General features: G+C 38.6%; 1 protein-coding gene across 2 annotated transcripts in view; it reads left to right on the forward strand.

The window, feature by feature from the left end:
- MBP (myelin basic protein) overlaps nucleotides 1–14694 on the forward strand; it is a 94623-nt gene that overhangs the window by 68568 nt on the left and 11361 nt on the right. For both annotated transcript variants that reach the window (XM_009919058.2, XM_069778847.1), the window contains exon 3: nucleotides 4564–4994. In XM_009919058.2, the coding sequence (XP_009917360.1) occupies nucleotides 4564–4994 (431 nt within the window). The remainder of the gene's footprint in view (nucleotides 1–4563; nucleotides 4995–14694) is intronic.

The raw sequence follows: 14694 nt of genomic DNA on the forward strand, positions 1-14694 counted from the left end.
ACCTACTCGAGTTTGAAGTGAGGTGTGTGGTAGTGCAGGAAAAATGGAAGTGTGTGGCTTCGTAACAGTATGCAAAGACAGAGTTGAATTAGGGCTCCCAGTGGTGCCTTTAGGCTATACTTCCTGCAAAACAATTCCTTAAGGTCCTTTTTCTAGAGAACTTAACTGCATAAAAAGGAAAGGCAAAATGTTGGGAAAGGGTTATTTTAACGCGGTTGGAACCCAGACATCCTCAACTGCAGCTTATACATAGTGATGATGGACGTGCTTTTTCTGTCCTTTTAGTTCTTTCAAATGTCTTGATATTACCACAAATGTTACTGGAAGCCACATGTTCCAGAATAGTGGTTTTCAACCTCTTAAATAATGCAAGGCAAACTAATACATTGCACATATGCCTTACTATTACAGCTTACTGAAGATGTCGAAGTCTTAGGTGTTACAAAGCTGAGTAATTTTTAGGTGTAACCTTTTGTTCTTCAAGTCACTAAAACCAGGTAAGTCAGTACAAAATTCCAGATGTTTTACTTAATATTTTATTATCAGCATTTCAGTAAACTTACTGAAATATAGTTGACTCAGAATTGAGAACTGTACTGCATTATGTTTAACTATCCAGTTGTTTTCTTACAGAAGAGATAGGACCAAAACAGTAAAAAAGGACAAATACACATTATATTTCATATACTGAAGAGCACTGCTTTGTAAATATATATGACTTAATCAACTTCTATTTTAGCTTCAAAAGGTCCCAAAGTTAAGTAATATAATTTTCATCTTCATACCCTGAGAAAAGAGGGCCAAGAAAAAGGAAATTAGAAATCAGTCACAACAATCTGTAGTTACAATGAAATATATTAAAAGTTTGGTGTTACAAATGATTAATGTACTTTCTGGTGTTTGTAACAAGTAAATAATTCTTAAGATTTTGTACAAATATTTAAGCTGCTGTTGTGTATTATTACAATCAGTATTTTCAATATGCTGTGACTGTTGAACTAAGCCTCTCTTGAGAAGCCAAAGTAGGGGAATATGCTTCAGCTTTTATCAGCTTCATTTTCCTCATTTATTTTACAACATTTGTAGAGGGAGCAGCAATAAGAATGTGAGAGGAATTACAAGTATCTGCAAGAAAGCAAGACTGAAAAGGAGTGGGAGGAGATGAAAAACTTGTAATTTTTTTTTTTTTTTTGTACTTAACACATTAAAACTCTTAGTTTAACAGCCAGCGTGTCGTCTGTATGGAAGACTACAGACTTCTATATACACAGGGAGGGACTACCGTAGAGCAGCTCTACCAAGTGATCCCCGAGAACGGTATTTGTATCCAAGGACTCTCCGTCAGAGATTGTACTTTGTATGAAACAGGTTTCCATGGTCTTGACAGTAGCTGTTTGAACCATGGGGCTGAGAGGTCCCAGCTAGTTAGAGGCTTACGTAAAAGTGTTATTTTGATTCTCAAGAAATGGGATAAACTATTAATGTCAAATTGAGCAGTAAGGCACAGTGGTTTTGAAAATACTTATATGTCGCCTAACTCCTATTAAAGGCACTGGGGGGTTGGATTTAATATTGTTTCATTGAAAACACCCTTCGAATTTCTGTTTTGTTTCATTAACACACTGTTCCGAATTTTTGGTCCCTCTATATTCCTTCATTTTGGGAAGTCCCTGTGTATACAGGGAACAACTGGCTTTGTTCACTCTGACCAACATGCACAGGGAAAATTGTGCCAGCAGCAGGTTCCAGAGCTGCGTGGAGCGAGGGGAAGTGGAAAGGTGGCGTTGCCTTCGGGAGCGGTCCTCGGCTGCGCCTGGACTGCCAAATCCTTGCTCGGTGTCTGGCTCCCTCCTGCTGCTTTTGGGCTAACGCAAGGATGTGCTGCTCTCATGCTCTCACTTGCGCAGCTTTCAATGACTTTATTCACTTAAATATAAATAGACGACACTTTAATAGCCTTCTGGTAATGCCTATGGCAATGCATTCTGCTGTACTTACTCTTTTTAACCCGTTTTACAAGGGTTTAAAAAAAAAAATGCCCAAAGACTTCTTCCTCCCTGGGCAGCTTTCTCTTGTACAAGTGATATGGTACAAGAAAGGTACTCTGTTTTAACAAGAGAGCTGCTTCTTCCAGGGAGAAAAAAAGAAAATAATATCAGTATCATATGCACAGCATTTATAATGAGTTTTAATAGGAGAAGTCTAAATATTTGTTTTTAAATGAACAAATAAGCATATGTTTACATGCTCCATTAATTCTTGATATCCTTAAGACATTATTAAAGTGATCTGTCTCTCCAAATGCACTTGAAGACTTTGATTAGTTAGCTCAACTATTAACAATATCTCTGTTATATGTTTGTAAATATTAGAGAAGACTTAAGCATGCAGAAAATCTAGAGGAAAACTGAAATGTGTGCTTTCATTACTGAAATAAAGCATACAGAAAGATTTATACTTTATAGCTCACTGCGTATGCATTAGGAGAAGCTACTTTTGTGGCACAAATACCCTTCTTTGTTGCTTACCAATACCCGTATTCAGTGACACAAAGAACAACTGTTGTAAAAAATATTAGTATGCAGATGCTCTGGTGTTTTGTTAATGCATTTAAGTAAATACAATAGCTCTTTTGTTTGTTTTTCTTCTTCTGTCCTTGAATGGATTTGTATTATGGTATAGAATCTAGGCTTAGAGTTGCTATTTAAAATGTTTTGCAGTTTTAGAATGTGTCATATTTCCATGTTAGTTACTTTCTCTTTCGTTCGATTAAGAAAGTAATTTAGGGACTTTAATAGTTTCTAGTAAGTTTGAAAGTATCTTTTCATGAAAACCCAAATCCCAAAGTTGCCAGCAAGTATTTTCCTTTTCCCCACTTATGAGGTCTTCTGTGACAATTAGCATTGGTTAAATGGCTGTATTCCTGAGAAAAACTTTCAGATGTTTTAACCAAAGAAAACGTTCTTGAAGTTCCCCAACATTTTCTAGGTAGTTTCCACAGAAGAAAAAAAGAAAAAAAAGCTGCACAGCAAAACTGCACGTTACGTTTTTATATGAAAAACTGTAGCAGAATGATTACAACAAATTGTAACCTAAGTACCGGTATATATTTTCAGAAGCCAACATTACTGTCTTGTGTCGTTATCCATAAAATTATTTCTGAATTACTCTCAGCCTGAGAAAAGGTTTCTTTAGTGCCCTGTGGGTGGGCGAAATCATATGAAATGACTGTGTCAAGTCTAAAATTGCTCTGGTGAATCAGCAAAGTACTTGAGCCCAGAGTACTTTGAAAAAATAGCAGTATGTGCCAGATCCTATCCCTCCCATGGGAACAAGGACCAAATCAAATGGAGACATAATGAGGTAATTAGAAAACCTTAGAGGTAACATATGACTAACTGTAACTTATTTCTGAGATTCTGAGCCCAGTTAACTCCAAAAAACGTTTCTGACACAGAGTGACTATGTGGGAGGTGTCTGCTCTGAAAGTTGCTTCTCAAGCAATGACCTACTAATATTCTTTCGCTGTTCCTTGGAGACAAGACATTTTCCTCAGTGGGTGCAGTTTCCTTCATAACAGTAGGAATAATGGTATAGACTATAAAAACCTCCATAAATGTTTTTGTCAGTGATAGAAGGAGCTACTACAGGTTAAGTGTGTGCTGCAGCTGATTCTTTTCAGATATTTTTCTGCGTGTGTCAGAACACAACTGTGGAGAAGGCAGCAGACATTTCACCTACTTACACCACAGAGGCGCGTCTTGCACCTTTCTTGGCAAAAAGCTCACTGGTTTCTGATAATTGTTTTTGTTGCTTCTCACAAGCACTAAATGCAAATCGGACGGTTTTGCTCTGGGCCTTCAGCATTAGCGCTGCGACATCATACGCTGAGTGCTAGGATCATACGTGGAGAAAAACTGTCATGGGAGGCCAACAGAAATGGCAGTTTAGTGTTCTCTGCCTTTTTGAAGTGAGGACAATTTAAAATAGTGAAAAAAACCTCCCCTCGTGACACTTGTTTGATCGCTATTGAAGTTACGGTGAGGGATTCCAAATCGGGACAAAACCTTCAGGTACAAAAGCTCTGACATTGTGGAGAGGGAACGTTCACTTGAGAAGGCCCGGTCCTGTATTGTCACTTTAATTTTTTTTTTTTTTCCCCCCTGTTTTGGAGGAAAAACGGTATGGTTTAGAGTTGCGGTCCTCCGGGTAAAGTACGGGAATTCTGATTGTTCACTGAAAGCCTCCTCATCACGAAGCCTTCCATGTAAAAGTTAGTTTCAGTTATGCTTTGAACAACCTATCAATCTATTTACAAGGAACATTTAATTAAACAAACCAACCTAGAACTACTGCAAATTTTGTGTGAGAACATCATCCCGGTTTCGGTTCCAAGATAGCTCAATGTTCTTAAAGGCTGGTAGAGAACATAGTTTCATTACAACTGCACATATTACGGGTTTTGTATGAAATGAGCATCTCAAGGCAAGGGAAAGAAAGCAGCATTGTTCCAGGGCTGTTTTTCACAGGCCTGTATTCATATCTCATCCTTGTTGTTTGCAGGAGAGGCAGATGTGAACCAGAACAATGGGACCTCCACGAAGAGCCCAGCGGTGACAGACTCCAAAGGCACAGCAGACCCGAAGAATGCCTGGCCTGAGGCCAACCCAGCTGACACGACTGGTCGCCCCCACTTGATCCGCCTCTTTTCCCGAGATGCCCCAGGAAGAGAAGACAACACCTTCAAAGATCGGCCCTCGGAGTCAGACGAGCTACAGACCATCCAAGAGGACAGTGCAGCAGCTTCAGAGAATTCGGATTTGATGGCTTCACAAAAACGCTCCTCTTTCCGGCACGGATCAAAAATGGCATCTGCGAGCACTACAGACCATGCTAGACATGGATCTCCAAGGCACAGAGACTCGGGTCTACTTGACTCGCTGGGCAGATTCTTTGGAGGTGAAAGACACGTTCCCCGGCGGGGCTCGGGCAAGGTGAGCTCTGAGGAATAGAGAACTGCACAGCTACAGCAAAATAAAGTACAATTAAACAGGAAGGGTGGGACTAAAAGGAAGGTGTAACTGCTATAATGCAAGAGTTGACTTAGCCAGCAAGACGGTACTTGCAGATGTGTAATTTAATGCTTGGCTTTAAACTGAAAACAACAACAACAAAAGCATAGATCTGGGAAACGAGGAGCTATTCTGGGTAGTAACAAGGAGTATTAGAAATCCAAGTGGGTCTAGAAACATTACTGAGAGCAATTTTTATGAACATTTAACGTGGTGCGTTGTATGCATTTGTACGCTGTGCCATTTAGAGAAACTTCAGTCTGCTTTTGTGCATTGTTCTTAAATGTTTGCAAAACGTAGCTGGATGACAGCACTAAATGCAAGACAATCTCTAGATAGTTTGGCACTAACTGAGAGACAGACTTGGAAATAGATGTAAGAAAAAGAACTGTGACCAGATTCTCAGCCTGCTTGTGCAAGAGTGTGTTTTAAGGTCAGTTGATAGCATTGCTGAGGAGATGGCTTGGCAGATTATTATCCCGAATCCCAGGTGTACAAAATAGTCCCAACTGCTTTATCCTGGCGAGAAGTGAAGATTTATATTCCAAGTATTTCATGCTAGAAACTGTGTAACAAGCCGTTTCCTCATTATGAATTGAAAAACAAGGTATTGATGAAAGGATATTGCTTGAACTCTTTCCTTTTCCAGGATTAACCCGCCTCCTCTGATGTTACGCAGATGGCATGTTAGTTCACTATTGCTCGAGTGGCAAAGTTTTAAGATATTTTCACTGCACCCTTTGCCATGTACATGATAAGTGGAGTCTTGTGTTTGTGTGTTCATGCACTTACATAAGCATTTGAATGAAACTACTGTAGGGCTGTAAAACCTTGTTTTAGCTGAATATATTGTTTGATGTAGTTGCTCAAGTTGTGTGTCGCAAAAAGCAATGCTCATAGTTGCTGGCTGGGCCCAAATTTTTCAATAACCTTTGACAACCTTTTCTGTCTGTTTGGTAGTTCTAACCTGTGATGCTTGCTGACCCGGGATGGGTTAGCAGGTATAGCTTTCCCAGATTGGCTCTCTCACAGAGTTGCACTGGGACGTGGTACATACTAGCCTGTGGTTTAAAACTGATTTGTGATCATATGGCAGCTGCACGCTGTCCATGCACGTCACAGCTCTGCATTTGGAAGCACAATGTATATAACAGCCCTTCCCTGAAGAGCTGTAGTGTATAGACCGCTGGATGAAAAACGCTCTAGAAACTTAAAACCAGAAGCTTCTCACACTTGGTAGCCAGTAGGAAGCAAGCTGTGTCTTTTGGTCTTTTCGTTTCTCACGTTTACAAACTGGGGCCTGTGATGCTCATGACAAAGATTTAGCAATTAATGCAGTTGTTTCTGTAGGTATGTAATGTTCATACATGCAACAAGCAGTTGCTGTGAGAATGAAGAAAACCACTTTTCTTGCTGTTACTGCAAATATCAGACTGTTCCCAACACTGCTATTTTCTGGAACCTGGTTGGCTAGCTCAACTCTTGCTGTTTTATTCATATACTGTGTGACTCGATGAAAAATACTATATGAAATGCTCTTTGTACACCAAGGAAACAATACCAAAAACTTAGATTCTGCGTACAGGATATACAGACATATGTACGTTCTTGCTTAGCAATAAAACAAACCAACCAACTCACTTCTTTTTAGTAGGGGTGACTGAAAAATGGCTGCAAGTTGTACAGAGTCTGTATTTTATCTTTCGGTGTGAACACAATCGCTATGAGTCTCTACAGATCTTTACATAATTATGTATAAGAGGACAGGATATCATCTGTCTTATCTCTGTTGCTGTTCAGTAAACTGCTATTGTGAAGCACTTAAATGTCTGCAAAACAGTACAGAATTATGGACAATTCTGACATTTTTTACCTAGCTGAAGTAATTTTTTTTTAATTTTTTTTTTTTTAAGAACAACTACTTGTAATGTTACAGAGTCCTGACTTGCAGATCTCAGCTGGAAGCACAGAGAAGTTTTATCGTCTTGGCAAAAGTCAGTCACATTAGAACTTCCAGTGCCAAAGCACCTCTAGCACTATTTAATGCAATGGTAATATTGATGCATGAAAACATGTCCTAGGAAGCTCTATCATAGGAGGGCTTTAGCGTGGAAAATACTGAGCAAGTGCCACAGACAGTTGTTTCAATTATTATTTATTTAGCCTTTGAATCAATGCCTTTTGGTTTCTTGTATCAAGGAAGGCTTGTGGTGTCACTTATTTATACGTGTGTTTACAGAGGAAATCTAGGTGGCTAATAGTCTTATTTGTGCTTAAAACCTAAATAGGTTGTCACTTGCTGAATTTTGTAGAGTGTCAGAGTACTGACAGGTGATGAAGGTGCTCATGGATGAGTTGGAGCAGAATAAAGTCCCTTGGCAGTTTTCCAGACTCCGCTAAGTAAACAGGTCTTTGGTAAATAAGAAACCATGAAAAGTATCTTAAAGGATGAATTTCAAAGGCTTGAAATTGAAAAGTTCCTAGAGTTGCGCTGTTTGTTTGCTCACACTTGTTTCTGATTAATTTTTGAAGCATTTCAAAGCAATTCTGCAGCTGCCTTTCTTGCAGTCTCCCTTTTTCAGTTAGCCCGTGCCCCAGTGGGGAGCATGTATCTCAACTACCCACACCAGCAAGCGCTGGAATGCAAAGACAACACTTGCTCTTTGTACAGATTTAGGGCTGACATTCAAGCAAAACACATTATAAATTCTTTGTGGAGGCATTTTCATCTTGCATCCATAGCTGAAAAGTACATTAATGAATAATATTCACTATTGTGTACGGAAAGGTGGGGTAAGAACAAAGCAGGGACTGTTTCGTGGCCTCCTTTTCTCCTGTGGAGCAGGTTCTCCCTTACTCTGGAATTCTGAAGTTAAATTAAAGAGTGCGTGGGAGTCCCATGGGAGTAAATAAAAATAGAAATACTGGAATGTACAGAAATACTCCTTCTCCTCTAAGGGGCAGCAACTGCATTCGCTGTTGTTCCCCCTGCCCCAACAAGATTTTAGGTAACTGAAACTCAATCAAAACCAGCTTGAATTTTGTACAATTTTTTTCTAAGGTAGAATATTCCAAACAAAACTATTGTTGTGCACAGCCTAAATTGAATTGTATTAAAGATGATTTTAAAAGGGTGACAGACAGAAACTGCGGTGCAGACATTTTAGAAAGCAAGCAAGACAGTAGTGTAACTATAAATTATTTCCTTTCTAATCTTCATAGAATATTTATCTAAACATTTGTAAAGCATATAAGCAAGTTTGTTAAAATGATCAAATCTTTCTTGTGCCTCCTAGATATTAGCCTGTATTCAATATGTATTGAGTGCTATTTTGTTTCTTTTACGCAATTGTTTGTTTTTAAAATTCTTTTGTTCATGGTTTTTTGGTTTGGGCTCCCCCCCCCCCCCCTTACTAAAAGTTGGGATTGTGAAACAAGAACTTTTCTGTCCTGGTTTAACATTATGCATTAACGTACTAAACTTTAAACTACATTTCTGACACACATGCAACAAACCAAAATATTGTGAGTGACAGTAAATAATAGGCTGAGGGCAGACTTAGTGAAAGATTAGATCAATTCTTCTTTGACATTTTGCTTCAGTTTTTTATGCAGTCTTGTAATGTTCTCCTGTTGCCTGTATGAAGCCTTGCTCCTGTATTTCTTTCCCAATATCTATGGGTTTGGGTGCAAGGAATATAGAAGGCAGACACGGGGCTTCCCCTTCCTACGGACAGATACAAGGTATGAGGAGTACTGGGCTGAAGTTCTTCTCAGAAGTTGAGCAGAACCAGGGTTTAGGATCAGCATTTCTGAAACAGCAGTTCCAAACCCACGCCAGTTTTAAATAATGTCATGGATGGATATGTTCATCAAAATATCCAGGCATCTTTTTTCTTTTTGCACTTGAACTCTATTCACATTTCTTGTGCGAGCTTTAATGTATACTACAGTACCACGAAGACTTTGAGAAGTAGTTAAATCAATGCTAGTCTGACTAGTATATGATGTGATTTAAATCAATACTTACTGTGATTTTTATTTCCACATCTTAGTTTTCAGGGAGTGGTATTGCTCATAATACACTGTTTTGTAAAACCTGCTGTGCAAGCAGTATGCCTGTAAAAAATTTTTGTTATATAGTTTATGGTGGTTGTAACAATAATTTTGTTTTAATCTTTTGCTTTATATGTGCTTTATGTATTCATTAAACTGTTTACATCACAAAATCGGTGTACTAATGATTTGATTTGTTTTAAATACTTTAATCCATTAACAGAAGTTGCAACAAACTACTTCATAGTACGTGATGGGGTTTCAGATCACAAAAGAGGCTGCATGTCCTTCTATAAAATTCAGTTATAACACTGTATTGGACAGAAATGAATAAAGCTTGCCTTCTGTAAGGAAACGACTAGGTTTTAAATAACTGAAGCTGCTAAATCTGGTGTTCTCACTTCATGATAATGGGAATGGAATCTGGCTTCTCTTTTTTGTAGCAGGTAGTGATGAATGACCTAAAAATGAACTCGTGTATCAGAACTGTCAGTTTGATTAAAGCTCATTTAGCTTGTACGGTAGGCCTCTGAGTGCTTTAGATTTGTCCGTTTTTTTAAAAAATAGTAATCTGTACAAAACAAGCAAGTATCAACAGGTGAGTACCGCACAGTGCGTGATAAGTGAAAGGCTTAGGAGCCAACATTACATAGGATTGACTTTGACATGTTCATTTAACACACGAATGACCATATACATGTTATACATGCTTAATAATTAACACATTATTTAATGCGCTGGAACTAATTATCTCTTGCATTTTCAAGGAAATTACTGCTTGAAGCACTTACTACAAACTCTAAGAGGAATTTGGAAGTCAGACGAGTCTGTTAAGCGATGCTTAGAAAGAGCAAGCACTAACTTTGCTAAGGTACTAGTGAAGCTTTGTGCTCAGCCTAGCAGCAGATGCATGGCAAGGTTTATTCAGAAGTGGGACAAAGTAGTTGGGGCTTGCTGCTCTGTATTAGCAGTTGAAGAGAAAAATCATGATTAGGTGGACAGGAAAAACCTTTGCGCTTCACTGTTTTTACTATCCTTTTACATGGTTGTCTTTTGCCTCTTAAATTCAGAGATGTATTTAGTAATGTGTGCAGGCTAAAATGCTAATTAAACTGAAGCATTTTAAAGATCACCATTTCTAATCAGTCTGCAGCAAAAAAAAATCTCCCCTTTTTATTAAACTTCCAATAGTATCTCCCACTTCAGTCTTTGCTAGACTAGTTCCTAGATTCTTCTGTCCACCAGTATGATATAATGCTTATTTAAGAGGGAGGTAATAGCGTGCTCTGAAGAAGAGCTCCAAGGATTCTCTCAGGTGCTCGCTGAAATTACAGCCTCGCGGGTGGGCTTTGCCTGGGCCCCAGCGCAGAGGCAGCGATGGCAGCTTTGGGCTTTTCTAGGGGGAATTGGCTTTGGCTGTTCTGCAGCAATTCCTCTGTTTTTCAACCGCAGCCCAGTTGAGAATAAGGTCTGGATTTAATTTTACTATGATGTACCTGAGGGGGTGGTTTGTTTATACAAGCAGGAACCCCAAAACTCACATACAGGTCAAAGGGATGTATTAAAAATTTAGCATGAGGATTTTCTCTACCTAACATTAAATTTTTCTCATTGTGTTTACTTCTTATTTATAAATTTGCAGAGAAGTGGCTTTATATTAAAATCTGTTATATTGGGTTTTTTCCTATCACATATATTAATTTCTTGCAAATGAAGAACTGCATTATCCTTAGCACTTCCCATCCTAGAATGCTAAAATTAATGACTTTGTCCTTTGGCTGTTTTGAGATTGCACAACAGTAAACACTGCCCAATAGAAAATTGAGGCAAAAGTTAGTAGGCATTTTACTGACCTTGTTTTGTACCTCCATCATTGCATACCATGAGCGACAATTGCTGGCTTCCATTGTGTGTACTGATGCAAAACATCTCGCCTTGTTCCTGAAGTGGTCTCCAGTTAGACCGACATGTTCAGTTACTCATTTCACTCTGAAGTTAGCTGGTTTCATTTCTGAGCTACCAAAAAAAAATACGCCACTGCCATTTTCAGGTGCTTTTACTGAATTTCTCACAAAGTGATTTAAAAAATGTTTATAATAAACATACTGAATGATGAACCTTAGCTCTGTTTCACCTTCTGCTTGAGATGCATCTACTTTTCCATTTCTGATCTATCATACCATTAACATGCCTTGGAAACTGTACAAGCTTCAGGTTTTGGGTGGTCCATCTGCCCTCCACCCCCCATTTTATACTGACTACATTATTGGAAATTTTACCTCTCAGTGGTAGTATTTGTTTTGAAGAAATAAGCTGTTAACCATGCCATGTCTAATTATGTCTTTACTATTTTACTCTCCCCATAAGTTACGTTGATGTAGGCAGTAGTACTTCTAACAACCTGTACAAGGGTTTAGCTTGTCATTTTCTTACCTGTTAAAGGCAGAAAAATCAAAATTGGGCCAGTGCCTTCGAAGATGAGAACTGGGAAAATAGCTGGTGGGTGGGTGAGTGCGTGCAACCTGAGGGATGAAAGGTGTATTTCAAGAAATTAAGGTTGTAGTAACATTTTTCTCCTCTTTATTTCTAGTCAGCAGCTATAAAGCAATAGTGTACACCTGGATTTATAGTTTTGTTTTCCAAATAATTATCATCTTGTTTATTTTATGAGCTTCTTGACTATATGAAATACTAGGCAACAGGCCATCTTAAAATTTTTACAAACTTCTGCTTTCTTACTAATAGCTATACAGTGTTACATTCTTTTGCTGTAGCAACAGATGCATCTCCACCAAATACGCAGTCTATCAGTAGAAATTTATCATTGTGACTACTCATCTATGATGCCTTCCATATCTTGGACACATACAGTTAAGTAAGTCCTTAAGGCTGTGAAGTTTGTTGGTAGCAGAAGCTACCCTGGAAACTCCTTTGAGAACACCTACTAGCCACAGTCTCTTTTTTGTTGGAGTGCTTATCCTCAAAAAAAACCACCAATCCACCCCAGACTCAAAGCGTTGCACACAGTTTCTGCGATGGATCATTTCAACAAGGTTTAATCTATGTCATTGATGCCAACTTGATAAAACAGCACAGAGGACAATACTGAATATGCACCAGAGAGTATGTCCAAGCAGATAAAAAGAACTGCTATCATGAAGAATATTTGCATAAAATGATCAATGCTAGGCAGGAAAATGCTTCAGAAAAGCAAAGGTAAATTAAGGCATTGGGTTTTGCTCCTGAAACCATTTATCTAGTGTCACAACACCAGAATCAACTGGACAAGGTATGATAGCACCAGTCTCTCACTCAGGACCCATCATAAAACAAACTACTATCCTGAACAACTGTCCTGATTCTTCTTTTTTCTCCAGTAATTCTTCCCTCTCACCTTCTAATTTAGGAACCCCAATCACTAAGGACTAGGAGGGTTATGGAGAAATGTGGTTCTGGATTATCAATTAGCACTTACCTCTCTCGATGGTCAGTGTTCTCCATGGTTTCCTTCTTCATGCCGTCTTTCTTCTCACCTCCCTTGGGTCTCTGACTTCTGAGCCATCTCTTGTCTTTCCTCCCGTGTTTTTTACTCCGATCTTTCTGCTAAGAATTCTTCCTCTTCATCACCTCTTTCTAGACAAAGATTATACTGATGGTCTCAGCACAATGCTGGAAGGCAGAATCTCCTGGATTCCACATCTCTCTTCCTACCAATTCTCCTCTGTAACTTCGAGCAAGTCAATTCATTTCTGTTTTAACATCCACGTTAGTAAAAATTAACAGTACCATTACAATGATGTATGGTTCATCCTTTGTGATTAGAAAGGATGATGATGATTCTAATGATTGTGATCACAATCATCCTGTGATTAGAAAAGCCTGCTGAATTAGCCAATTAATCATAATGTCACCAGCAGACCAGCATGTGGGGAAGATGTCAGCATTCCCATCACTTTTTGTAACGGATCAGTAAGTTGTGAACAGCCTGGAACAAACACCGTCACAAACTGCAAATTAGAGCTCGGGTTGTACCCCGAATGAAAACGGAAGCAACACCAGTATAACACAGCTCTGGTTTCGCAGTGCATGTTTACAGTAGGTATATTACTACTAGAGTAAGCATGGAGAAATAGATCCTCACATTACATGTGTTCTATATTCCATCACTGCTGGACAAGACGCTGGGTAACAGCGCTGGAAGGTTCTGATGCAGTGTCAGCTACACCCAGGAACGCAAAACCCCACGTACAGAGCACCTCCGAACCCCGAGGTGAAGCAATTTCTGTATACAAGCGCCTGTCAAATTTCCCATGATTGCTCTAGTCAAACAGTACATAATAAATTTCCTCTTGTTTAAAAAAAAAAAATAAATAGTCTATATGTTCACTGAGAGGGTGCAGCCCAATTCCTGTTTGGAATACTGTTTTGAAATGGTACTAACTACAGCAATTCAAACCTGGGTAGGAATTATACTTAAGAGTTTGGATTCGATGTCCATTTCAAGGACAACACAGAATTAGCAGTGGTCTTACAAACTGCCTGTTGCTCTTTCATTTTGCTCTTCCCACAAACCAGCACAAGCAGTATTCATCACTTAACGCTTAAAGGATAATTTTAGTCTACCAGTATGGTTGCAAATTTCTTAGTGGGGGTTAAGCATTACATCCTGTAGGTTGTGGAACAGTTTGGCTTTCTAAGGCAATCTAAATGTACTTTTCGTACCGATATCAATTTGAAATTTGTAGATTTTTCTATCATTTATTTTAAATTCCCACTCAGTGGCTCATTAGGTTTCTTATGAGGACAACCCACTGGAAACTGTTAAACGCACTGAACCTGTGAAAATGTCCGTTGTTTTTCATTCTTACTAATGTCAAAAATACTTGGTTTGATTGCATTTTAAATCAGCTATTTCTACATTTCATATGTATTTGGATTTTGCCATTACAGAAATGACATCTGATGTTCTTCAGATTTTCATTTCACATCGTAAAGTAGGCAACAAAATACCTAATAATGATACTGAAAGGTATTGGAAAACCTATAAATTCAGTACTCCAAAAATATCTTAATACTATTATTGTCACTAATGCGTATCATCTACTGATTGGGAATTAGAGCTTTAAGTTTGTATTTATGTGTATATGCGATCTTTAGTTATAAGCAATCCTCTTGTGGAGGATGAGAGCTCTCAGTGAGAGCTTATAATACGCATTTAAAAGTCCCTCTTAATGAGTATGAGTTGCAAGATCTAACATACCATGTTTATACCAAGCAAAGTCAGGTATGTATTTCATGGGATCCCATGAAATACCACTAAAAAAATCTGCTACTGCTAAACCACATTTTTTACACTTCTGCATCAAATCTGAAAACAAAATCAAATAGGACACATAAGAATACATTACTGCAATTCTGTTTACATGAAAATGAATTTAATCCCCCCAATCCTACCACATCTCAAGTCAGATGCATGTATGATCGCAAACCTGGATTATCAGAGACGGTGTCCAAACGTACAAACCAGAAATGCCCACTGCATTTATCAAAAACCACAAGAACCCTC

This window comes from Haliaeetus albicilla, chromosome 3 (assembly GCF_947461875.1).
Source record: "Haliaeetus albicilla chromosome 3, bHalAlb1.1, whole genome shotgun sequence".
NCBI lineage: Eukaryota > Metazoa > Chordata > Aves > Accipitriformes > Accipitridae > Haliaeetus > Haliaeetus albicilla.